This window comes from Piliocolobus tephrosceles, chromosome 16, assembly GCF_002776525.5.
Source record: "Piliocolobus tephrosceles isolate RC106 chromosome 16, ASM277652v3, whole genome shotgun sequence".
Taxonomy (NCBI): Eukaryota; Metazoa; Chordata; class Mammalia; order Primates; family Cercopithecidae; genus Piliocolobus; species Piliocolobus tephrosceles.
In genome coordinates this window covers 72,294,579-72,320,757 of record NC_045449.1, presented here as the reverse complement: position 1 = coordinate 72,320,757, position 26,179 = coordinate 72,294,579, and the positions used below count along the sequence as shown (strand labels likewise).

At 50.1% G+C, this 26,179-nt stretch overlaps 1 protein-coding gene and 1 pseudogene across 1 annotated transcript in view; one reads left to right on the top strand and one right to left on the bottom strand.

The window, feature by feature from the left end:
• The window catches only part of DNAH17 (dynein axonemal heavy chain 17), a 152,157-nt gene that overhangs the window by 27,815 nt on the left and 98,163 nt on the right, over positions 1 to 26,179 (top strand). Inside the window, exons 17-24 of the mRNA XM_026455920.1 lie at positions 1,510 to 1,653; positions 3,904 to 4,086; positions 8,980 to 9,234; positions 11,334 to 11,503; positions 12,147 to 12,369; positions 15,458 to 15,574; positions 15,716 to 15,802; positions 17,250 to 17,402. Of these exons, the coding sequence (XP_026311705.1) occupies positions 1,510 to 1,653; positions 3,904 to 4,086; positions 8,980 to 9,234; positions 11,334 to 11,503; positions 12,147 to 12,369; positions 15,458 to 15,574; positions 15,716 to 15,802; positions 17,250 to 17,402 (1,332 nt within the window). The remainder of the gene's footprint in view (positions 1 to 1,509; positions 1,654 to 3,903; positions 4,087 to 8,979; positions 9,235 to 11,333; positions 11,504 to 12,146; positions 12,370 to 15,457; positions 15,575 to 15,715; positions 15,803 to 17,249; positions 17,403 to 26,179) is intronic.
• Positions 19,893 to 20,478, bottom strand: LOC111542511 (annotated as a pseudogene).

Here is a 26,179-nt window from a genome sequence, read left to right as displayed (position 1 = left end):
ACCCCAGGAAGTGACTTGACTGAACCAGAATCGGTTTTGCCTCATTCCCATTTCCCATCCCTCCCCTCCCTGCCATGGTGCCAGAAGCTCCCTGTAAATTAAAATGCTAAACTGCAAAAATGTTACTTGGAAGAGTTAACTGATTAGCTTCTTAACACTCTCAGAAGGGTTGGAAACAGAGCATAGGAGAGAAATTTGACTTAGGGTTAGGAAAGGTTCAGAGGGCAGGCGAGGAGGCAGGACTGGGCTGAGGCTGAGGCCAAGGACCAGGGACAGGAGCCTAAGAGGGGCAGAAGCCAGCGAACCAGCCTCTCCTGTTCCCCAACTGGGATGAGATGGCATTGCCTCTTGTGCACAACTCTGTCACCACATATGTTTACTCTCACGACAGTCATTAGAGCCATTTCTTTTTCTCTTATGCTGAAGTTATTTGAGCCCAAGTCTTCTCTCCCTTATTAGAATAGACCTGCCTGAGGGCATAGACTGAGTGGAATTGATCTTTGAGTTCCCTATAGCACTTAGTATCCTAGAGATCCATCCATCCACCCATCCACCCATCCATCCACTCACACATCCATCCACTCACACATCTATCCACCCCATTAATCTGTCCACTCATCCACCCACCCCACCTACCCCACCTACCCAGCCAGCCGCTCACCCACCAACCCACCCCACCCCACTTATCCACCCACCCATCCACTCATCCATCTACTCACACATCTACCCACGGCATTCATCTGTCCATCTATCCATCCACCCATCCATCTGTCCATCTACTCACGTATCTATGCACCCCATTCATCTGTCCGTTCACCTACCCCACTCACTCACCCACCCAGTCACCCACCCACCCATCTACCTACCCACCCACCCATCCACCCATCTACTCATCCACTCACATACCCACCCATCCATCCACCGACTCACCCATCTACCAACCCCATCCATCTATCTGTCGATCCACCCACCTGACTCATCAACGCACCCCCACCCACTAATCCACCCATACAACAACCACTCACCCACCCAACCACCCAACCACCCACCAGCCCCTGCTCTGTGCCAGGCATACTGCTGAGTGCTGGGGGTACAGTGTTGGCGGGGATGGTCAATCTTTGGCCTCATGAATTTGGGCATCAAAAGGGCATGCAGACCAAAGACAAAGACGGGTAAATAAAATAATTCTGAGTGGCCCTCTGAGCCATGGTGAGCATAAATAACAGGTTGCTAGATGAAATCCAACTAGAGATGGAGGTATTCCTTTGGGAGGAAGGGACATTTGAGCTGAAATCAAAAAGATTGGAAGCCAGATCCAGCAAGAAAGTGAGGGAGCAGCCATGCAAAGCCTTGTGTAGGAAGGAGGCCAGCACCTGCAAGATGCTCAAAGCAGCCCCATGTGTCCGGCGTGTGAACATGAACCGGTGGTCCAGAGAGTCACTAAACAGTGTGATCGAAGAGCAAACACACCCAGTGAAGCGAGGCCCAACTGTGTGCTTCTGTTTGCAGGAAAACGCAGAACTGTTCAGGGCAGATACACTGAGTCTGCCCTGGAAGGATTATGTCATCTACATTGACGACATGGTCTTAGACGAATTTGACCAGTTCATTCGCAAATCTCTGAATTTCCTGATGGACAACATGGTTACAGATGTAAGTTATAAACATAAGGTTATATATATATGTATATGTATTTTTATATGCTAGAATCTATAGTTTCTAATTTCCTGATGAAAGAACAGGCTATCACATTTTATAGACTTATTAAAATATACCTTAGGTGATCCACTTGACCTGGTTTTAAACCTGGAAGTCCTGCATCTCAGAATCCCCTCAGTCCCAGGCACTCAGGACCACTGGTCGCCTTAAATCTGCCATAACTTAAGTTGGCTGCAGAGAACCTCAGGAGACCTAAGAGGGTGGTCCTACCTCACTGCCAGGTGAGGGAAAGTAGACACCACTGCCCCCTACTCATGTGGATTGGGGGGAGGGTCTCCTGTCAGCAGCAACAGCCATTCACCTACTCAATCCTAGACGGCTGAGGAGAAGGTAAACCAGGCGGCAAAGAGGTTGTGCTGGTTAATCCCATGGAGGCATTCTCTTCATGGCAATGGCCCCTTTCCTACCTGTGTGTGTTTTTTTTTTTTTTTTTTTTGGGAGACACGGTCCTCTGTCATCCAGGCTGGAGTGTAGTAGCGCAATCTCAGCTCACTGCAACCTCCACCTCCTGGGTTCAAGCAATTCTCTGCCTCAGCCTCCCAAGTAGCTGAGATTATAGGCACCTGCCACCACACCCGGCTAATTTTTGTATTTTTAGTAGAGACAAGGTTTCACCATCTTAGCCAGGCTGGTCTTGAACTCCTTAACTCATAATCCACCAACCCCGGCCTCCCAAAGTGCCGGGATTACAGGCAGGAGCCACCACGCCCGGCCCTGTGTCTTTTTTGTTGTGACGGCTTCTAAATGATTTTGAGTACCACCAGGAGGCCAAGATCAAAGACTCCTCCAGGCCACCAACGGCAAAGGAACGTGGCAGTGGCGTGCCTCGTACCGGCCAGGGAGGGTGGATGGTGTCGGAGCCTGGCACATGAGTCTCAGAGGCCAGCTGGTAACCAGTCACAGACTCAAAATTCAGTTGATGAAAGTAGTCATCTCTGCAACTGTCCCAATGAAAGTGTCTCAATGAAAACCATAAAGAAGTCCTGGTAGCAAATTGTCCTCAAAGAGTTCCAAGGAGTCCTCCTACCACCTGGGGGCAGGAGTCGACCTGAGTCTTGAGAAAAGTCTGATCACCCAAGTCCGTGACAGTTGGCCATTTGTCCCAGTTAGCACCTCACTCAGATACTGATATAGCCCCTCCTGCTCATAGACAAACTGGGGGGCTCAAAAGCCCACCACCCACAGGTCCAATGGGGACTCTCTCAGGGACAGATCAGTGGCCACAGTGTGATCTCACAGCCTGGTGGATCCTGGCCCACATTTGGAGAATCGCTGGTTTGGCAGGAAGAGCAATAGGGTTGACCTCAATCCCATCACTGTAAACCAGACCAGCACCTGCAGCCCTGCAGCCTCACAGGGGCCTCCAGAGCTCTGTAAACGGGACTTCCGAGGGAGAGGGACAGGCAGGCTTGGCCAGCCCCTGCAGTACCTGCTTTGTGTGTTAGTGATTCATTTAGTCCCTGCAGTAACCCAGAACAATGGAAACAATGTCTCCTTTTTTTTTTTTTTTTTTTTTTTTTTTTGGTGGCGTTTTGCTCTTGTCACCCAGGCTAGAGTGTAATGGTGCGATCTCGGCTTATTGCAACCTCTGCCTCCTGGGTTCAAGTGATTCTCCTGCCTCCGCCTCCTGAGTAGCTGGGGTTACAGGCACCCACCACCAGGCCCGGCTAATATTTTTTTGTATTTTTAATAGAGACAAAAATTTCGTCATGTCGGCCAGACTGGTCTCAAACTCCTGACCTCAGGTGATCCACCCGCCTCGGCCTCCCAAAGTGCTGGGATTACAGGCATGAGCCACCACACCTGGTCAACAATGTCTCCATTCTATAAAATGTTTAGCCTCATTTTATATATTTGGGGGAGCTGGGAGTTAAGTGGCTCCCCAAGGCCTCACAGCTGGCAAGTAGCAGGTGCAGGCTTTGAACTGAGGTCTGAGGTCTACCTGATCCTGCCCCTCCCTTTGCCCCAACCTGCACCTGCCTGCTTTTGGCCTTGTGGCTGCATATTTGTCTCCGTAGCGATTGCTCAAGGAGCAGAGTGCGCTGAGACATGAGCTCTTAGAAGCTTCCCGGGCTACTGGAAGGCAGTGGCACATTGATGGTGCAGAGTGGACGATCAGGGCACTGAGAATCATCCGATGGCGGACAGAGGTGTTGACCACTGTCCACCCTGCCCCTGTTTCAGGAGAGCATCGCTCCCCTGTTTGAGATCCGCATGGAGCTGGACGAGGATGGGCTGACCTTCCACCCGTCCCTGGAGGTGGGTTCGGACCACGGCTTCCTGGCGCTGATCGAGGGCCTGGTCAACGACATCTACAACGTAGCCAGGCTCATCCCTCGGTTGGCCAAGGGCAGGATGAACTACAAGGTCAGTCCTGGCCTCTTCTGGCCATACGTGGAGCCATCCATTGCTTTCTTCATTTGGTGTTGCCGCCCTAACTCGACAAGGCCGAGCTGTTTACCTTTTAAATGATATCGTGTGACCTCTAGGACGACATGGCCACTTCTCTCCCCACTCCCACATCTGTCCTCCTTCCCAAAGTGGCTTCTTCTCAGTCAGCCTGCCTGGGTTTCATTCCCTCATCATTCCTCCGACCCCCCAACACCATGCCAAGACGGTAACCTTTCCCAGCTTCCTGACTGTTCACTCAGTCCTGTAATTTTTTTGAAACAGGGTCTCACTCTGTCACCCAGGCTAGAGTGCAGTGGTGCAATCTCAGCTCACTGCACCCTCCGCCTCCCGGGCTCAACTGATTCTCCCGCCTCAGTCCCCCAAGTAGCTGGGACTACAAGCATGCGTCACCAAGCCCAGCTTGATGATGTATTTTTTGTAGAGATGGGGTTTTGCCATGTTGCCCAGGGTGGTCTTAAACTTCTTTATTTTTTTGTTTTTTCGAGACAAAGTCTTGCTCTATCGCCCAGGCTGGAGTGCAGTAGCACAGTCTCAGCTGACTGCAACCTCTGCCTCCTGGGTTCAAGCAATTCTCCTGGCTCAGCCTCCCACAGTGCTGGGACTACAGGTACATGCCACCATACCTGGCTAATTTTTTTTTTTTTTTTTTTTGTATATTTAGTAGAGACAGGGTTTCACCATGGTTTCGCCAGGATGGTCTCAATCTCCTGACCTCGTGATCCGCCTGCCTCAGCCTCCCAAAGTGCTGGGATTACAGGTGTGAGCCACTGCACCCTGCCTAAACTTCTGAACTCAAGCGATCCACCTGCCTAGGCATCCCAAAGTGCTGGGATTACAGGTGTGAGCCACCGTGCCCAGTCTCAGTCCTGTAATGTAAACACTGATTCTCCCAGTACTCAGGCAATTTGACAAATGCGCCTTCCACTGCCTTCTGAAATCATCTCTTCTAAACACATCAAACAAGATACACAGAGACCCAATCAGGCTCTGGGGGAGGGAAGGACAAAAGTCATGGGAAATTTAGCTCCTGCTTAAGGGAGGTTGGAGGTGGTGTGTTTGTTGAAGCATCCATTTGTATAGCAGTAAAAAAAAAAAAAAAGTCAGAAAAGACTTAAATGACCTACATGTTTGTGGAAGAGGGGAGTGGCTTGACCACTTCTGGCCCAAACACAGATTCTATGAGTTAGTTGTCCCAGCAAGCCAGGGATGGAAAGGTGTTGTGACAGGTTATTAGAATGTTTATCAAGTTACGGGACAATGTTTAGAATATGGTTTCATTTGTTTAAACAAGCAAAAATCTGGGTGAATGCTTACCAGGACGGGAGGAAGGAGGGGGAGGGGAGGGGGTGTGGCCACAGGATTTTTCTCTCATGCATTTCTGCATTGTTTGAATTGTAAAATAATGGACACGTATGATTTGTTATAACCAATATTTACAGCGAGATGAGCTGTCCTGTCCAGGAGGGAGGGATGTGCGTGTGCTTGGATGCATATGTGCCCGTGTACATATTTACATGTGTTGGGGGGAGGCATGTGTGTTCAGAGGTGAAGTGAGGACACGAGGGAACAGCTAACGACCCGAGAAGGTCAAGGGCAGCTCCCGAGAGGAGTGGGCATGTGAGCGGTTTCTGGGAGGGCGGGAGGTTTCCATGCTGAGAAGATGGCTGTGATTTTAGGCCCAAGTGCAGGCAGCAAGCTGTTCCAGACTTAAGAATAGAATCTGCCCCAGTTACACAGATGCTAGGTTAGCACGCATCCTCAGAATCAGTGTGTCCGGGTGTGCCCCCTCCCACTGTCCCCAAAGCAGGCTGCTCTCAGGCACCCACAGTTGCTGCAGACAGAGCTGCTCCACCCCTGGGCTCTGCCAGCACACACGCTCGGGCTGTCTTGCAGACACCCTGGGACGCTCAGGCAGAACATTTCAGAGCTGAAGGGCCTGTTGCCCGGGAGAAGGGTCCCTCAAAAGCCTGCTGGTCTAGCAAACTCTTACCTGGTGCCAAGCTTGTGGAAGACAATGAGAGGGTCAGGCATCTAGACGGCTGGGTCCCAGGACCACTTCCCAGAGACCCGGGTACCCTAGCTTGGTGGCAGAGAGTACCCAAGGGATGCTTCCCATGGGTACCAGGGTGGCCAACCAGAGGAATTGGGGTCAGGACAAGGAGGAGACAGAATGTGGGCCCCAGGCTGCCTACAGGGGATGACCAGCGAGGGCATAGCCCCCAGGCAGTGGGCCCTGCCTGTCCCTGGCATGCCAGGCTACCACCAGCCCAGCCCAGCCGGAACTTGGATCCCACCTGGGGAGATCCAAAGGAGTGCAGGGGACAATCCCGGCTGGAGCAGGGGGATGCCTGGAAGTTACCACACTGAAATCCTGAAGCACCTGCTCGTGCTCTGAACACTGCGCTCCACACCCTGAGCAGAAAGAGGGTCGTGAGGAGGGGCGAGAGCCACATGTCAGGCACAGGTGAGCCCGCGACTGAATTCCGAAGCACACACCAAATGCTTTCCTGCAGCCACAAGGAGCTTCAGGCTTCTCTCCCCTGTGGCTTCTTTTCATCCACAGCTTACATGCAGAGTGGCCCAGCCCAGCCCTAGGGCCAACCTTCCCCTTCCATCCCAGGCCCACTGACTTCACCTCCTCAATCACAGCGTTTCCTTGTCCTAACCCTTACCAACGAGGTCCCCTGCGCAGACAAGATCCCCATGCACATCTGGGCCCCGATGGGGCCTCTCTGCAGCTGTGATGTGGGCTCTGGGCTACAGGGGCAGTCCCCAGTTGTCTGGTACCTGAGCCTGGGTGATTTAGGGCGGGGAAATACTGGCTTGGTGTGAGAGTTGGGTAAAGGGAGTGGTTGAGGGTCGGCTGGTTTGCATATGGAAGGCATGCCCCCAGCTGAGCCATCTCCAAGAATTGCCTAGCCCTGGGAAGGGCGGGCTCTTCCTGGCCCCATAAAGTTTGTTTGTTTGTCTGTTTTAAGGTGTCAAAATTGGGCGGGGCACATTGGCTCACACCTGTAATCCCAGCCCTTTGGGAGACTGAGGCGGGTGGATCACCTGAGGTCAGAAGTTGGAGACCAGCCTGACCAAAATGGCGAAACCCCGCCTTTACTAAAAATGCAAAAAATTGCCCGGGCACAGTGGCTCACGCCTGTAATCCCAGCACTGGGATGCCAAGGTGGGCAGATCACAAGGTCAGGAGATCGAGACTGTCCTGGCTAACATGGTGAAACCCCGTCTGTACTAAAAGTACAAAAAGTTAGCCGAGCGAGGTGGCGGGTGCCTGTAGTCCCAGCTACTCAGGAGGCTGAGGCAGGAGAATGGCATGAACCTAGGAGGTGGAGCTTGCGGTGAGCCGAGATGGTGCCACTGCACTCCAGCCTAGACAACAGTGCAAGACTCCATCTCAAAAAAAAAAAGTAAAAAATTAGCCAGGCATGGTAGTGGGAGCCTGTAATCCCAGCTACTAGGGAGGCTGAGGCAGGAGAATCACTTGAACCTGGGAGGCAGAGGTTGTAGTGAGCTGAGATCGGGCCACTGCACTCTGGCCTGGGTGACAGAGTGAAACTCTGTCTCAAAAAAAATAAGATGTCAAAATTTCATAAGATACAGACAATAAAAATGTGATTAACAAACACACTCACCACCTGGGATTCTCCAGTCCTGTATATAAGCCAATAAGTTCTTTTTGCTTACACCAGTTTGGGTTGGGTTTTCTGTCACTTGCAACTAAAAAGATCCTGTCTAGCACTGGCCTCTCATGCTCTCTGCTCTAGCCATTGATGGTAGACTTCTTTTAGTTCCCCTAACTCGCTGCCTCCTCCCACCACAGGGCCTTTGCACCGGCTTTGCTGTTGCCATGAAAGCCGCTTCTCTTTTTTTTTTTTTTTTTTTTTTGGGGGGGGTCTCTCTGTCGCCCGCGCTGGAGTGCAGTGGCCGGATCTCAGCTCACTGCAAGCTCCACCGCCCGGCTTTACGCCATTCTCCTGCCTCAGCCTCCCGAGTAGCTGGGACTACAGGTGCCTGCCACCTCACCCGGCTAGATTTTTGTATTTTTTAGTAGAGACGGGGTTTCACCGTGTTAGCCAGGATGGTCTCGATCTCCTGACCTCGTGATCCGCCCGTCTCGGCCTCCCAAAGTGCCGGGATTACAGGCTTGAGCCACCACACCCGGCCGAAAGCTGCTTCTCTTGCTCTTTGTCTACCCATCCATCAGCTCTCAGACCAATGGCCATTTCCTCAGGGCTACTCCCTGACCTGCTATCCGTTTCACCTGAAGCAAAGGGGTGGAGATGTTTTGTTTCTGTGATTCTTTGATGGATGTCGGACCCCATTCCTGGGCTGTACACTCCCTGCCTGTGTCCCCAGTATCTATCCCAGCATGTGGTGCACAGCGAGGGTGAGCTATTGAATGAATCCGTGTGTGAGTCATCTCGGGATTCCCCAGACAAACGTCACACTTGGCATATCTTCCCATGGCAGAATATTGCAAATCGGCAAAGGTTCCTATTTCCTGTGGTGAGAGCTTGGGCCAGGCACAGTGGCACGTGCCTGTGGTCCCAGCTACTTGGGAGGCTGAGGCAGGAGGATCGCTTGAGCCCAGGAGTTCTGGGCTGTAGTGTGCTATGCACTAAGTTTGGCATCAATATGGTGACCTCCCAGGAGCGGGGGACCACCAGTTTTGCCTAAAGAGGGGTGAACCGGCCCAGGCTGGAAACAGAGCAGGTCATCATGAGAGACTGGAAGCCCTTTCACCAATGGAGAGGCACTTCTCGAGGCCGAGAGGACAACCCCTAAATTATGAACCAGGCAACATACCTCCCCTTTTTCCTTCTCCCCTGCCCCTTTCAGATAGACCTGGAAGATAACACAGAGCTCATAGAGATGAGGGAGGAGGTGTCCAGCCTGGTCATCAATGCCATGAAGGAGGCCGAGGAGTACCAGGATTCCTTTGAGAGGTACTCCTACCTCTGGACAGACGACCCCCAGGAGTTTATGAATAATTTCCTGATATACGGGTGCGCAGTCACTGCGGAGGACTTGGAGACCCGGACAGATGACACCATCCCCAAGACACCGCCCACCCTGGCTCAGTTCCAGCAGCAGGTGTGTGCAGACCTCACCCACCAGCCTCCTTGTCTCCAGAGTTTTCCAGGAGAGGATCACCAGGCTTGCTTTAAAACTTGGGTGAATTGTTTTAAGATGCAGGTTCTCTTGTTACCAGGTAGGGCAAGGCAAACAGATCAGGAGGTGACCGCCATTGGAAAGGTGGTTTGTTACTCACTGTTCCCAAGAAGCAGACATGGCACACCACACAGGCCTGCATGGGGGGGAGCATCAGGGTCAGTCAGGAGGCAGAAGGAGCCGGGGAAAATGGGGAGAGTAAAGAGCCTTTATTGTGGCTTCCAGGGAAGAAATGGGCAGAGGTCACAGGCTTAGGGTTGGCAAGTTTGAGTAACTTCAGCAGGCTCTAGGCTTTAGGGGCTGTCTGGTGTCTGACTTCGGGGTGATGAGGGCTGAGGGTGAGTGGGTAGCAGCCCAGAAGGTAAAACCCTGTGAGAGCCCGATCAAGGGGACGGTTGGTTGGAGGCGTGGGCTCTGGGTTGGCTCATTTGCATATAAAACCACGCCCCCAGGTGAATATTGTTTGTTTTCTCTCGAAATCGACTAGGTGTGGGAGGGGCCGTCCCTGGGCAAGGCCCCAGATGTCAGAGTATGAAGAACACAGAAAATCACATCTGTCATTAATAACCTCAAATGTAAATGGATTCAATTCTCCACTTAAAAGATAGAGACTGTATGAGTGGACTAAGGTGACCCCAATATATGCTGCTTACAAGAAACTCACTTCACCTGTAAAGACAGACTGAATGCAGAAGGATAGAAAAAGAGATTCCACACAAACAGAAACCAAGAACAAGCAGGAATGACTATAGTTACATCGGATAAGACAGACTTTATGTCGTCCAAGCACGGTGGTTCACGCCTGTAATCCCAGCACTTTGGGAGGCCAAGGTGGGCAGATCATGAGGTCAGGAGATCAAGACCATCCTGGCTAACACGGTGAAACCTCGTTTCTACTGAAAATACAAAAAATTAGCTGGGCATGGTGGCAGGTGCCTGTAGTTCCAGCTACTTAGGAGGCTGAGGCAGGAGAATGGTGTGAACCCAGGAGGCGGAGCTTGCAGTGAGCCAAGATTGTGCCACTGCACTCCAGCCTGGGCAAGAGAGCAAGACTCCTTCTCAAAAAAAAAAAAAAAAAAAGACAGATTTTATGTCAAAAACAGTAAAACAAGACCAAGAAGGTCACTATATCATGGTAAAAGGATTAACTCAGCAAGAGGATTTAACAATTCTACATATCTATGCACCCAGCACCAGAGCACCCAGATACATAAAGCAAATAGTAGTAGATCTAAAGGGAGAGAGAGAGACCCCAATACAGTAACAGTTAGGGATTTCAACACCCTACTTTCCGCATTGGACAGATCATCTAGACAGAAAATCAACAAACATTGGAGTTAAACTGCACTTAAGTCCACAGGGACCAAAAGACACAGCTGCAGAACACTTTATCCAACAGCCACAGAAAGAATGCAGAGAATAAGAAAACAGTTAACGCACAAACCTCTAGCTCTGTTTCTGTTCCCGACGCACAGTGAGAAGAGGGCCCTGTGGGCAAGGGTGACCCATGCCCGGGAGTACATTCTGCAGCACAGGGTTGGGGCAGCGGGAGGAGTTAGAGGCCCCAGGTTGTAAATCAGCACCAAGAAGGATGAGCTAGGGGTGTCCTTTAGAAGCCTGTGACCTGACTCACCTCTTGAAGCTTCTGTCCTACCCAGCTTCAGAAGTCCGACTGCCATGACCCATTCTGCCACAATAAAGGCTCTTTACTGCCCCCAATTCCCCCGCCTCCCTCCGCCTCCTGACTGCCCCGATGCTCCCCCATGCAGGCCTGTGTGGTGTGCCATGCCCCCTTCTTGGGAACTGGCATGTTCTGGGGCTAGACTCTGGGGCTGGAAGGAACAATAACTTGGCATGAGGGCCCCCATGTGCCCCACGCTGCCCTTTGCTGACCCCGGTCCCACAGTGGCCAGCAGGTAAGCAGCGCAGGTGCAGTGGAGGAAGCGCCTGGACTGAGCCCCATGCTGATGCCCCCCAAGGCTTGCAGGCTATGACAGGCCGCCGGTGGCCATGTTTTCCAGATCGACTCCTACGAGAAGCTGTACGAGGAGGTGTCTGAGTGCAAGAACACCAAGGTGTTCCACGGCTGGCTGCAGTGTGACTGTCGCCCCTTCAAGCAGGCCCTGCTCAGCACGATCCGGCGCTGGGGCTTCATGTTCAAGCAGCACCTGAGCAACCATGTCACCAACAGGTGGGCGTCCAGCCGTGTCCTCGGAAGCCCACCGGGGAACGGCCCTCCGCTTGAGTGGGTAGTATTTGTCGGGTGCCTCCTCCGGGGTAGCAGGGGTGGAGGCCGGGCTCCAAGGCTCATCCAAAGTTCACCCCACCAAGCATGAGCAGAAAGGTGTCACCAGGCTGCGAGCAAACACTGTCCCTCCTCCAACCCCAGTGTACCAAGCACTTGCCCTGCCCGGGTGCCAGATGTGGAGGAAACCTGAAGTCTGGCAGGGAAAGCTGGCACTGAACAAACAGACCGGCAGCCATGGAATGATAGGCAGCCGTCAGGGCTGTGATGGGCACAGTGCCAGGAGAGAGCACTGCCTGGCTGAAATCCATCTGGGAGGCTAGTGAAGGCCTCTCTGGGATGTGGACGTAGCCTGGGACTCAGGGAAGGACTTGAGCTAAGCTGCTGAGGCTTGGGGTGATGTCCGGGCACGGGCCGATCAAGCTTGAAGGGATCCAAAGTGGGCAGGGGCACTCCCTCCCCAGCTGGGGCCTTCGGTGATGGCCTGTTGACCTCACCGTGGTCGTCCCCCTCTGATGGGGCTCCGAACCATCAAGGGTGGGCCCGAGGGGGGACTGGGCCCATCACAAATGGTCCCCTTGTCCCTTAGCCTGGCTGACCTGGAAGCCTTCATGAAAGTCGTCAGAATGGGCTTGACCAAGCCCCTGAAGGAGGGGGACTATGACGGGCTGGTGGAGGTGATGGGGCACCTGATGAAGGTCAAGGAGAGGCAGGTGGCCACCGACAACATGTTTGAGCCCCTGAAGCAAACCATCGAGCTGCTCAAGACCTACGGGGAGGAGATGCCGGAGGAGATCCACCTGAAGCTGCAGGTACGTGGTGGGTGGGCGTGGCTGTGTCCAGGTGAGCAGGGAGGAGGTTGCAGGAAGCACCACCAAAGGAAGAGCCAGCCTGGCCTCGACTACGGACCAGCCCATCACACACAATCGCGGGGGATGCTGCAGGCTAGATCCCCTCTGGACACCGGATCCCGATAGAACGGGGAGGTGCAGGGAAGAGGTTTCCAGGGGACAGGAGACCCTGGAGACTGCCTCCACGGTGGCTCCAGTGCTGCCTCCGTTCCACTGGTGTTTTGTTGGATTAAAAATGCCTTCGTTATAATCCCAGCACCTTGGGAGGCTGAGGCGGGTGGATCGCCTGAGCTCAGGAGTTTGAGACCAGCCTGGGCAACGTGGTGAAAGCCCGTCTCTACAAAACTACAAACATTAGCCAGGCGTGGTGGTGTAGTCTCAGCTACTCAGGAGGCTGAGGCAGGAGAATTGCTTGAACCCTGGAGGCAGAGGTTGCAGTGAGCTGAGATCACGCCACTGGACCCCAGCCTGGGTGACAGAGATTCTGTCTCAAAAAAAAAAAAAAAAATACAAAATGCAAATACAAAAATACAAAAATCCTCCTGAGTGCCTGGTGGGTGTGCCCAGTGGAGCTGGGTGCCAGGATGGTGGAAAAAGAACAAGGTCAGGGGACCCTGGGGAGGGATTGGGTAGCTGAAGTTGGGGGAGGGGCTGGCAGCTGCGTTTGCACAGCGCTTGACAGAGAATTCAAAGAACTTCAGCCATCAGCGTGGAGGTGTGTGTGCAGGGCAAGGGTGGAAGGAAGGAGAGGGTGTGTCCTAGAGCTGCCCCCAGCCACCTCTAGGTGTGCCCACTGAAGAGACCCCGCGCCCTCCTCTCTTGAGTCTGGCCTGGAGTTTCCATTTCCTCCCAGCCCATTCGCCCCTCCTCCCTCCCCCTCCCTCTCCCCCTCCCTCTCCCCCTCCCTCTCTCCTTCTCTGTGTCCAGCTACAGACAGGGCCCACTCCCCCGTCCTACGCACTGACTCCAGCCAGTCCCCAAGACCCCATAGCCCTGGGGGTGACAAGAGGGAGGGGCCCCGGCCTGGGCAACACAGGGAAACCCTGTCTCTGTAAAAAATTTAAAAAATTAACCAGGCATGGTGGCGCACAGCTGTAGTCCCAGCTACTCAGGAGGTGGGAGGATTGGTTGAGCCCAGGAAGTCAAGGCTGCAGCGATCTATGATTGTACCACTGAACTCCAGCCTGGGTGACAGAGCCAAGACTCTGTGTCAAAAGAAAAAAAAGGACTCAGCAGGTTCTCAGCTGTCCCACTCCAAGGTGCTCCAAGCCACAAACGAGGCAACTGGGGTAGTAAAAATGCAGACAGAAGCCACAGAGTCAGCAACCGTAGAAGAAATAGAGAAGTCTCCGCTGTGAGCCAAAAGTTCATGGGCTGGGATTTTTAATTTTTCTTTAAAATATTTTATGGCCCGGTGTGGTGGCTCATGCCTGTAATTTCAGCACTTTGGGAGGCCAAGGTGGGCGGATTACTTGAGGCAAGGAGTTCAAGACCAGCCTGGGCAACACAGCAAAATCCCATCTCTACTACAAATTTAAAAATTAGCCTGGTGTGGTGGCAGGCGCCTGTAATCCTCGCTGCTTGGAAGGTTGAGGCACTGGAACCCAGAAGGCAGAGGTTGCAGTGAGCCGAGATCGCATCACTGCACTCCAGCCTCAGCAATAGAGTGAGACACTGTCTCAAAAATAAATTATCATTAAACATTTACGATTATACTGTTCACCCAAGCGTGGGGAACTTAGGAAATACAAAAACTCATCTGAGGCCGGGCGCGGTGGCTCAAGCCTGGAATCCCAGCACTTTGGGAGGCCGAGACGGGCGGATCACGAGGTCAGGAGATCAAGACCATCCTGGCGAACACGGTGAAACCCCATCTCTACTAAAAATACAAAAAACTAGCCGGGCGAGGTGGCTGGCGCCTGTAGTCCCAGCTACTCGGGAGGCTGAGGCAGGAGAATGGCGTGAACCTGGGAGGCGGAGTTTGCAGTGAGCTGAGATCCGGCCACTGTGCTCCAGCCTGGGCGACAGAGCCAGACTCCATCTCAAAAAAAAAAAAAAAAAAAACTCATCTGATTGTTGCAGCCATTCTGGAAATGACAACATTATAGAGCTGGAGAAGAGCTGAGCAGTCCCCAGGGGCAGGATTGTGGTGGAGGGATAAAAAGGGGAGTCCTCTGTTGTAATGGACAATCCGTATCTTGATTGTGGTGGTGTTTGCACAAATCTATATGTGGGATCAGATTGCATGGGAGACCACACACACATACACACACAAATGGATCAGGTTTAAACACATGATGAAAGGTGAGTACATTCTCTGGTCTAGTTAACAGAGACACCAATGTCAATGTCCTAGGTCGCCATTAAGGAGGCTGGTTTTTGTTTTTTTGAGACAGGATCCCACTCTGTCACCCAGGCTGCAGTGCAGTGGTACAATCTTGGCTCACTGTAGCCTCTGCCTCCCGAGTTCAAGTTATCCTCCCAGCTCAGCCTCCTGAGTAGCTGGGACTACAGGCCCATACCATCACACCCAGCTAAACTTTTTTTGTATATTTTGTAGAGACGGAGTCTCACTTTGTTGCCCAGGCTGGTCTCGAACTCCTGGGCTCAAGTGATCCTTCCACCCCGGCCTCCCAAAGTACTGAGATTAGAGGTGTGAGCCACCGCGCCGGCCCCTCCACTGTGTTTGCAGCTTCCCACGAGTCTCTAATTATTTCACAATAGGTTTAAGAGAAGAAACCAGGCCGGGCGCAGTGGCTCAAGCCTGTAATCCCAGCACTTTGGGAGGCCGAGACCATCCTGGCCAACACGGTGAAACCCCATCTCTACTAAAAAATACAAAAAAAACTAGCCGGGCGTGGCGGCGGGCGCCTGTAGTCCCAGCAACTCGGGAGGCTGAGGCAGGAGAATGACGTGAACACGGGAGGTGGAGCTTGCAGTGAGCTGAGATCCGGCCACAGCACTCCAGCCTGGGCGACAGAGCGAGACTCCGTCTCAAAAAAAAAAAAAAAACGAGAAAGGAGCCCTCCTCCACCTTCGCTTCCCGCAGGAGCTGCCGGAGCACTGGACAAACACCAAGAAACTGGCCATTCAGGTGAAGCAGAACGTGGCCCCACTCCAGGCCAACGAGGTCAGCATCCTGCGGCGGAAGTGCCAGCAGTTCGAGGTATTGTACCTGGGGTAGGGGGCGGGATTTCCGGGGAGCAGCGTGGGCCTCACACAGGGCCCTGCGGCATGCAAGGTGGGGCCACCCTCGGGGCAGGTGGCCGCCCCGTGACCCTCTGTACCCTGCGCTCTTCTCTCGCAGCTCAAGCAGCACGAGTTCAGGGAGAAGTTCAGGCACAAGGCCCCGTTCTCCTTCAGAGACCCCAACCCCTACACGTCCCTGAATAAGGTATTTTTGCTGAAGGGTGAGATCGGGGGTAAGGCTGGGAACCCCACTGCTTTCTTTACTCAAGTTGTTATTCTTTCAAGTCCAGAAACGTGGCCCCCATGGGACTGACCTTGGGGCCGTGCATGAGTGCTCTTATGTGTACGCATGCGCATATGTGTGCAAGCACACGCGTGGGTGTGTACGTGAACGTGCAAAACTAGCAGCCCCCAGACCACAGGGCGTCCCCTCTGTGTCTCGCTGCTCAGAGTGTGGCTCCAGGCCCAGCTCAGGCCTCTGAACACCCTGTGTGACCCACAGTCCCTTAGCCTGGCTCCGCCCCCTAATCCCCACTCTGTTCACATCCAGCAGCTTCCTGTTTCCTGGGCTTAACACGCACCTGCCATCACTCCTTGCTTGCTGCCTCTCCTGACCCACCACATCTGGCAGCAGCCACGCTTCACTCACGTTCCCGTTCTGTTTCCACTGTCCAAGTTCATGATCACGTCCAGTGCACATTCACACAGCCCTGGACCTGGCAGCCCACTCAAGTTCAGGCCTAAAAGGCTCTTGTGGGCAGGAGCGTGTGGGGGTGCTCAGGGCCCAGGGAGGCCTCTTGAGGCCCAGTAGGGCCCTTGTCAGTGCCTCTTTGCTCCCATTACGGTGCCCAGGTACTGCTGGGCCAGCCCTGCCTACACCTCTGCCTCACAGGCTCTAGCAAATGTGAACCCCAGGGTCCTCAGGGTCGCCCCACTCTTCCCCTCCCTTAGCTTCAGCTCTTTGGCCTCCAGCTCCGATCCAACCCTCCCTCATGGCTGTTTCCTCATGTCACATTCCTCAAGCAACAATGGAGATGCAGCCATTCTCTCCCTAGGACCCCAGGCTGGGTTTTCTGGAAAGATTTGCAGTGAGGGGTACCTGCAATGAGGGGTACCTGTGGAGCTCCAGCTGCTGACCAGGGCAGGTGGTCCCTGCGTGTCCGTGTGTGTGCACACACTCCGAGCCCACCTTTGCCACAGCCTGCCCATTACGTATCCGTGCAAACACACCCACTAACACCAGGGGCCAACTCTTAGTCGCAGGATTTGTTCTCTTTACTTCTCTCAATTATCTCATTTCAAAACATTACTTAAATCATTTTTAATAAGATAAAAATATATGAAAGTGGAAGAAATGCTGGGGAATCAGGAACGCTCAAGAGGAAATGAGGCATGTGTACCATGCCCACTGGGAGTCAGTCCCCACGCTGGAGTGGGTAGAGCTCACCCACCCTCCCCTGCAGGCAGGACCCAGGAGGCGCTGGGGGATGGAGGGCTGTGTTCTCCCTCCAGGTGGGACACCGTTGTGTTGACACCTCCTCCCAGAAGGTTTATCAGGGAGAGCACACTGGAGAGACGAGCAGAACATCGGGGAGTGGGGTGGGGCGCCGCTGAGGGTAGGCAGCCCAACTGACAGCCCCCTCCCCACCCAGCAACAAAAGAGCATCTCAGCCATGGAAGGCATCATGGAGGCGCTGTCCAAGTCTGGGGGCCTGTTCGAGGTCACTGTCCCCGACTACAAGCAGCTCAAGGCCTGCCACCGGGAGGTCCGCCTGCTGAAGGAGCTCTGGGACATGATTGTCGTGGTGAGCACAGCGCACGCCGTGTGGGCGGGGCCCGGGATTCTGCACGGAGCTGCCCCCGGCACCAAGAGGGCAGGCTCTGGGTACCCTTTGGTTGTACGAATGTGACAACAAGGTTTCTAGTGTTGGGTGGAGGCCCCTGAAGGGCCCTGAGATCGCGAGGTGGGGTCCTTCTGCTAAAGCAGGTATGTTCATCTCTCTCTGTACGTGGGTGGGGGCTCGCCTTCCACTGCCCCCTCTCTTTGCCTCCCTTCATGTTTTTCCTCTCCCTCTTCCTCCTCCTCTCATTTTCTCTCACATCTCACCTCTTTTAAAGAAATCTTTTTAAGTAAGGAATACCACTCAGTCTGTTCAAGATGCGCTAACAAAATCCCATAAACTGAGTGGCTCATAAACCACAGACATTTTATTCCTCGCCAGTCTGGAGGCTGGGAAGTCCACGATCGAGGCAGATGTAATGTCTGATGAGGACCCACTTTGTGGCTCATAGACAGCACCCTCTCACTGCATCCTCATGTGGTGGCAGTGGGACTGGCCAGGGGTGAGAAATCTCTCCAGGGTCCCTTTTATAAGAGCATGAATCAGGCTGGGTGCGGTGGCTCATGGCTGTAATCCCAGCACTTTGGGAGGCCGAGGCAGGTGGATCACCCGAAGTCAGAAGTTTGAGACCAGCCTGGCCAACATGATGAAACCCTCTCTCTATGAAAAATATGAAAATTAACTGGGCGTGGTGGTGTGCACCTATACTCCCAGCTTCTCAGGAAGCTGAGGTAGAATTACTTGAACCTGGAAGGCAGAGGTTGCAGTGAGCCAGGATTGTGCCACTGCACTCCAGCCTGGACGATAGAGTAAGACTCCATCTCAAAAAATAAACACATGAATAAGGCACGAATTGCATTCCTGAGGGCTACGCCCCCATGACCTCATCACCTCCCAAATGCCCTGCCTCCTAATATCACCCTGTCAGGTAAGGATTTCAACATAGGAATTTAGGGGGGAATATTCAGACCATCAGAGGCTCAATCTGTGAGAAAGATTTTGTGGTTTCATTTGTATTTCCTACTGACTAATGATGACAGCATATTTTCTTTTCTAAAAAGTATTTTTATTTATTTATTTTTGAGACAAGGTCCTGCTCTGTTGCCCAGGCTGGGGTGCAGTGGCACGATCTCGGCTGACTGCAACCTCTGCCTCCTGGGCTCGAGCAATCCTCCTGCCTCAGCCTCACAAGTAACTGGGACTACAGGATTGCACCACTACGCCTAGTTAATTTTTGCACTTCTATGTAGAGATGGAACCTTGCTGTGTTGGCCAGGCTGGTCTCGAACTTCTGGGCTCAAGCGATCCATCCGTCTCAGCCTTCCAGAGTGCTGGTATTACAGGCGTCAGCCGCCAGTGTCTTCTCACGGGCTTCTTTGACATATATATATATATCCTCCTTGGTGAACTGCATATTCATGTCTTTTGTCCATTTTCTAGTTGACTTTTTTTTTTTAATTGACTTTTTTTTAAGTTGTTTTTTTAATCCAGTTATTTGTATAAAGTCCCTTGTAAAAATAAAACACGATAAAAACAAACTGAAAAGGAGGGACATGGTAAAATTGAAAAAGGAGGCTGGGCACGGTGGCTCACGCCTGTAATCCTAGCACTTTGGGAGGCCAAGGCAGGAGGATCACCTGAAGCCAGGAGTTTGAGACCAGCCTGGCCAACATGGTGAAACCCTGTCTCTACTAAAAATACAAAAATTAGTTGGGCGTGGTGGCAGGCGCCTATAATCCCAGCTACTTGGGAGGTGGCGGTTGCAGTGAGCCAAGATCGCACCATTATACTCCAGCCTGGGGAACAGAGTGAGACTGTCTCAAATAAATAGGTAAGAAGAAGGAGGCTGGGTGTAGTGGCTCATGCCTATAATCCCAGCACTTTGGGAGGCTGAGGCAGGTGGATCACTTGAGTTTAGGAGTTCAAGACCAGCCTGGGCAACATAGCAAGACCCCTGTCTCTACTAAAAATACAAAAAATGAGCTGGGCACGGTGGCTCAAGCCTGTAATCCCAGCACTTTGGGAGGCTGAGATGGGCAGATCACGAGGTCAGGAGATTGAGATGATCCTGGCTAACATGGTGAAACCCCGTCTCTACTAAAAAAATACAAAAAAACTAGCTGGGCGAGGTGGTGGGCATCTGTAGTCTCAGCTACTTGGGAGGCTGAGGCAGGAGAATGGCGTAAACCTGGGAGGCGGAGCTTGCAGTGAGCTGAGATCTGGTCACTGCATTCCAGCCTGGGCAGCAGAGTGAGACTCTGTCTCAAAAAAAAAAAAAGAGCTGGGTGTAGTGGGTGGGCACTTGTGATCCCAGCTACTCAGGAGGCTGAGGTGGGAGGATCACTTGAGCCCAGGAGGTGGAGGCTGCAGTGAGCTGCGATGGTGCCACTGCACTCCCACCTGGGCGATATAGTGAGACTCTATCTCAAAAGAAAAAGGAAAGAAAGGAAGAATTTAATGCTTTTCCTCAGTGTCTTCCTCGGTCTCCTCTTCACCAAAAGAGCTTCTAGCTTTTCCATCACTTTTTCGGCATTGTTGTTTTTGCCTGGTCCTTTCTTTTGTCTCTCTTTGATGTCTTTTTTACATTCTTTGAACTTTGGAATTTCTGTGCATGCTCAGCATTCAGGAAGCGGCTGGCTAGCAGCCCTGGCTTGGGCATTCACGGCTGAATTCGGCGTGAGTGTTGCAGACCCAGGCACAGTGGCTGCCTGCGTTGGGCTTCAGCTCCATCATGGGCATGACTTAGGGGCTGGCAGATCTTCAGGGTCTTGTCCCTCCTCGTGGGACCCCTTTCTCCTTGTGCTTTAGGAGCTTGACGTTGCCAGTACCTCCACCCTTCCATTCTGGGAAATTGTTCCCTGAAAAAAATCAGAAGAGTTTCACCCACATTTTAAAAAGTCCCTCTTCCTTTTCCTCTAGCATTTTAATTTCTTGCTCAGGAATAGAAGCTATTGGCTCAAACTGAGGGTCCTGGTTGGACTTGTCTCCACTCTCAGTGGAGGTATTGGTGGTTCTCGTGAGTGGCCTCGGTAGCCACCATGGTGGCCGTGGCTCGGCTCAGCTGGGCTGGGTTCTCCACAGCCACTGGGAGCTCCTTCCCTCTGCAGCCAGCACCTCCCTCCCGCCCAGCAACCAAAACTGAGTTTTTTACTATTAAATTTTGAGAGTTCTTCATATGTTCCGGAAACTAGCAATTTGTCAGGTTGTGGTTTGCAAGTAATTTCTCCTAGTCTGTAGCTTGTCTTTTCATTCTCTTAACAGGGTGTTTCTCTGAGTAAGAGTTTTTGTATAATTTTGGTTTTTTTGAGGCAGAGTCTCACTCTGTCACCCAGGCTGGAGTACAGTGGCACGATCTCAGCTCACTGCAACCTCCGTCTCCTGGATTCAGGGATTCTCCTGCCTCAGTCTCCTGAGCAGCTGGGATTACAGGCGCCCACCACCACGCCTGGCTAATTTTTGTATTTTTAATAGAGATGTGGTTTTGTCAAGTTGACTAGGCTGGTCTCAAACTCCCGAGCTCAGGCAATCCACCCGCCTTGGCCTCCCAAAGTGCTAGGATTACAGGCATGAGCCACCATGCCCGGCCAGTGTTAGTATAATCTTTAATTAAATAAAGTTTTTAATATGAAACTTGGATATAATCCATTTTACCAATTTTTCCTTTCATAGATTATGAACTCTTTTCCTAGATCCTACAGATTTTCTCCTATGCTTTTATAGTTTTCTGTTTGTCTATGAGCCATTTTGAGTTAATTTTTGTATAAGGAGTGAGGTTTATTGGGTTAAGCTTCATTTATTATTTTTGTTTGTTTGTTTATGGATGTCTAATTGCTCCAGCACCGTTTGTAGACAAGTCAGTCCCTCCATTAAAAAACAATTTTTTTTTTTTAATGGAGTCTCACTCTTATCACCCAGGCTGGAGTGCTGTGGTGTGACCTCAGCTCACTGCAACCTCTTACCTCCCAGGTTCAAGCGATTCTCCTGCCTCAGCCTCCTGAGTAGCTGGGTTTACAGGCACCCACCACTATGCCCGACTAATTTTTGTATTCTTAGTAGACATGGGGTTTTGCCATGTTGGCCAGGCTGGCCTTGAACTCCTGACCTCAAGCGATCCACCTGCCTCGGCCTCACAAAATGCTGGGATTACAGGCGTGAGCCATGGCACCTGGCCCCGCTCCATTTAATTTATTTCGTATCTTTGTCAGAAGTCAGTCAGGCACCTAGTGTGCTGCTGTTGATGGGTTCTATGCCCTGTTCCATTGGTCTTTGTGTCTGTCCCTCCACGATACTGCACAGTCTTGATTACTAGAGCAATCTAGTAAGGTTTGTTATACAGAGTGATTCCTCCCACTTTATCCTTTTTTGTCAAAATTGGTTTGCTCTTCTAGGATTTGTACTTTTCCACATGAATTTTAGAACAAGCTTGTTATGCTTATAAAAAAAGTAAAACCTTATTGGGGTTTTTATAGGAATTGCATTAAAACTATTAATCAGTTTGGGGAGAACTGACATGTTGACTGTCTCTCAGTCCCTAACGTAGTATATATCTCTCCATTTATTTGGCTCTTCTTTGATTTCTTTAGTCAGCATTTTGTGATTTCATTTTGTAATAGCATTTAAGATCCTATACAAGTTTTGTTACATTTATACCTCGTATGTCTTTTCTTTTTAGAAGTGATTGTATTAATAAGTGGCATTGTGTCTTAAATTTTGGTTTCCATGTTTGTTTGGGTATATACAAATGTGAATAATTTTTGTGTGTGTGTTTTTATCTTGTGACCTTGCTAAACTCACTTACTAGTTCTAGGATGGCTTTTTTAGACTCCTTAGGGATTTTGTACATAGACAATAATGTCATCTGCAAATAGGAACAGTTTTATTTTTCCTTTCTATTCTGTATGTCTTTTATTTCTTTTTCTTGCCTTATTGCGGTGGCCTGAACTTCCAGTACTCTGTTGAATAAGAATGGTGAGTTCGCACATTCTTGCATTGTTCCTAATCTAAGAGGAAAACCACTTTGCCATTATGTATATTAACTGTAAGTTTTCAAGTTGAGGAAATTCTATTCCTTTTGTTTAGACTATTCATCATGAATGGGTGTTAGATCTTGTCAATTTTTTGTATGTCTCCTGATATGACTGATTTTTGTTTAGTCTACTAAGATAGTGGATTATACTGACACTTTTTTTCTTGAAACAGTTTTGTTCTATCACCCAGGCCTGGAGTGCAGTGGCATGATCTTGGCTCACTGCAACCTCTGCTTCCCAGGTTCAAGCAATTCTCCCGCCTCAGCCGCCTGAGTAGCTGGGATTACAGGTGCCCACCACCACACCCAGCTATTTTTTTGTATTTTTTAGTAGAGACAGGGTTTCACCATGTTCTTCAGGCTGATCTTGAACTCCTGACCTCAGGTGATCCGCCTGCCTCAGCCTCCCAAAGTGTTGGGGTTACAGATGTGAGCCACCGTGACCGGTCATTTCCATGAGCTTTTTAGTCACAAATTCAATTTCTTTAATGGCCATATAGGCTTGCTCATGTTGGTCTGTTTCAAATTTGTGAAAATCTTGGTAGAGAATTTTGGTAGCTTGTGGTTTCTGAGGAATTGGTCTCTTTCTTCTAAATTGTTTAATTCAAGCATGAAGTTGTTTATACTAGTTGCATATTATCCTCTAAATGGTTGCAAGCTTGGCAGTGGTATCTTCTATTTCATTCCTAGTATTGGTGATTAGTGTCTTCACTCTTTCCATCTTTGTCGGTCTTACTAGAGGTTTATAAACTTTATTGATTTTTCAAAGAACTAGATTTTTGTTTAATTTTTGTGTTGTTTTATTTTAAATTTCATTGGTTTCTGATCTTTATTATTTCGTTCCTTCCTTTGCTTTGGGTTTATTTTGCTCATTTTCTAGTTTATTGAGGTGGAAACTTAGATTATTGATTTGAGACCTTTTCTCTTTTCTAAAGAAAACACTTAGTGCTATCAAATTTCCCTCTCTACATTAGCTGTGTCCCACATACTTTGATACTACATTCAGTTCTCTGTGTTTTTTTCTTTTGAGGCTTCCTCTTTGACCCATGGATGATTTAGAAGTGTATTTTAAATTTCTAAGTGTTTAGAGATTTTCCTGTTGGCTTTCTATTATTGATTTCTAGTTTGATTTCGTTATGGTCAAAGAACATTCTCTATATAACTTTCATTATTTTAAATGTATGAAGCTTTATTTTATGGATCAGGGTATAGTCTGTCTGGGTGAATGTCTCACGGGCACTTGAACAGAATGCGTGTTCTGCTTTTGTTGGGCAGAGTGTTTTATACGTGTCAGTCAGATCCTGTTGGTTGGTTGTGTTGTTCTGTCCTTTTATAGTCCTGCTAGCTTTCTGTCTAGCAATTCCATAAACTGCTAGAGTGGGGTGTTGAAATCTCTCCAACTGTAATTATGGATGTGTTTATTTCTCTTTTCAGCTCGATCAGTTTTTGCTTTGTGTATTTCAAGGCTCTGTTGCTTGGTGTGTACAGATTTGCGATTATTGTCTTCCTACAGGTTGACCCTTTTCCCCATTATATAATGTTCTTTTTGTCTCTAGGAATGTTCTCTCTAAAGTTGGCTTTATCTAATACTAGTATCGCTACTTCTATTTTTTTTCTATTGTTTTTGACTAGTGTTCATCCTGATCTTTTTCCATATTTCACTTTTCAAGCTACCTGTATTTTTGTATTTGAAGTGAGTTTCTTATGTATAGCATATGGTTGGATCATGTGTTTTCATCCACTCTGCCAGTCTCTGGCTTTTAATTGATGTATTTAGACCATTTTGCATTTAAGATAATTATTGTCATGTTGTCTGCTATTTTGTTTTCTGTTTGTTCCCTTTGTTTCTTGGTCCTTGGACTCTTTTAACATTTTTAGGATCCATCCTGATTTATTTAGAGTGATTCTGAACATAGCACTTTATATAGTTTTCTTAGTGGTTGTTTGACAGTCACTGATATCAGCATTTTGTCACTTTCGAGTGTAGAAATCTTACTTCCCTTTAGATCTCTTTGCCCTCACCTCTGCCCCTCTTAACTGTAATATAACTGTCTTACGTACTTCCTCAATATATGAGCAGTCTTCCGTGGTCTTGTTTGTTGTGATATGTCCAAGGTTTTTCAGTTATAAGAGGGAGAAGCCGGAAGTAACAAGGCTGCTCCATCTTGGCAGAACTGAAAGAACTAACAACTTTTTAAAGAATGCAAGCAGGCTTTTTGTTTGGGTCAGATGCTAAGACAGCCCTGAGGAAATCGGGATTTGGGTAGATGGTGGAGGGGTGATATTCAGGGAGAAGAGGAGGCAGTTCAGGAGCCTGGGAATTTGCCAAACAAGAGCAGTCTGGATCACGTCTGTGGGCTGCTTTGTGGCCTCCTAGGCAGCAGAAAGAGACGGACAGGCCAAGTCTCGGTGTGTGAAGGGAGGCTGGACTCCAAGCATGGGGCCTCTTTTTCCCAAGTATTTCTTCTTTTGTGTGTGTGCATATGTTGGTTTCTGCCATTCTGTCTCCTCTTTGCTCATCTGTTTTCAAAAATAGTTGAACTCTTTCCTCTTTTACTTTTTCGAATGAACTTTTGTCAAATCTAGCTTGGTGTGGTGGCTCACACCTATAATCCCAGCACTTTGGGAGGCCATGGTGGGCGGATCACTTGAGGCCAGGAGTTTGAGACCAGCCTGGCCAACATGGTGAAACCCTACCTCTACTAAAAATATAAAAATTAGCTGGGTTTGGTGACATGTGCTTGTAGTCCCAGCTACTGGGGAGGTTGAGGCAGGAGGATCACTTGAACCCAGGAGGTAAAGGCTGCAGTGAGCTGAGATCACATCACTGTACTCCAGCCTGGGTGACAGAGTGAGTGAGACTCTGTCTCAAAAACAAAAGAATCGGCCGGGCGCGGTGGCTCAAGCCTGTAATCCCTGCACTCTGGGAGGCCGAGACGGGCGGATCACGAGGTCAGGAGATCGAGACCATCCTGGCTAACATGGTGAAACCCCGTCTCTACTAAAAATACAAAAAACTAGCCGGGTGAGGTGGCGGCGTCTGTAGTCCCAGCTACTCGGGAGGCTGACGCAGGAGAATGGCGGGAACCCGGGAGGCGGAGCTTGCAGTGAGCTGAGATCCGGCCACTGCACTCCAGCCTGGGCGACAGAGCGAGACTCCATCTCAAAAAAAAAAAAAAAAAAATCATTTGTCAAAACTTCCTCCCCTCCAAAAGGAAGCTATTATGACTTTAAATGGAATTGAATTAACTCATTTGAGGAAAATTAATCTCTTGGCAGTATTCCATTTTCCCATACAAGAGTATGCTCTGTCTCTTTTATTTAATTTTTAAATTACATTATAGTAAATGTCTTCATGCTGACCGTACTGAGTCAAAATATTTCTTACATGGGGGAAAAACGTATTTGGAGTCACAAGCTTTTTTACAGCCAGGCCTTAAGAGAAGGTACAAATTGAAGGCCTTTTGAGACTTTTTCACCAATTAACTGAATTTGAGTCTCTCTTTTTTTTTTTTTTTTTTTGAGACAAAGTCTCTCTGTGGCTCAGGATGGAGTGCAGTGATGTGATGTCCACTCGCTGCAACCTCTGCCTCCCAAGTTCAAGTGATTCTTCTGCCTCAGCCTCCCCAGTAGCTGGGATTACAGGCACCTACCATCACACCTGGCTAATTTTTGTATTTTTTTAGTAGAGATGGGATTTCACCATGTTGGTCAG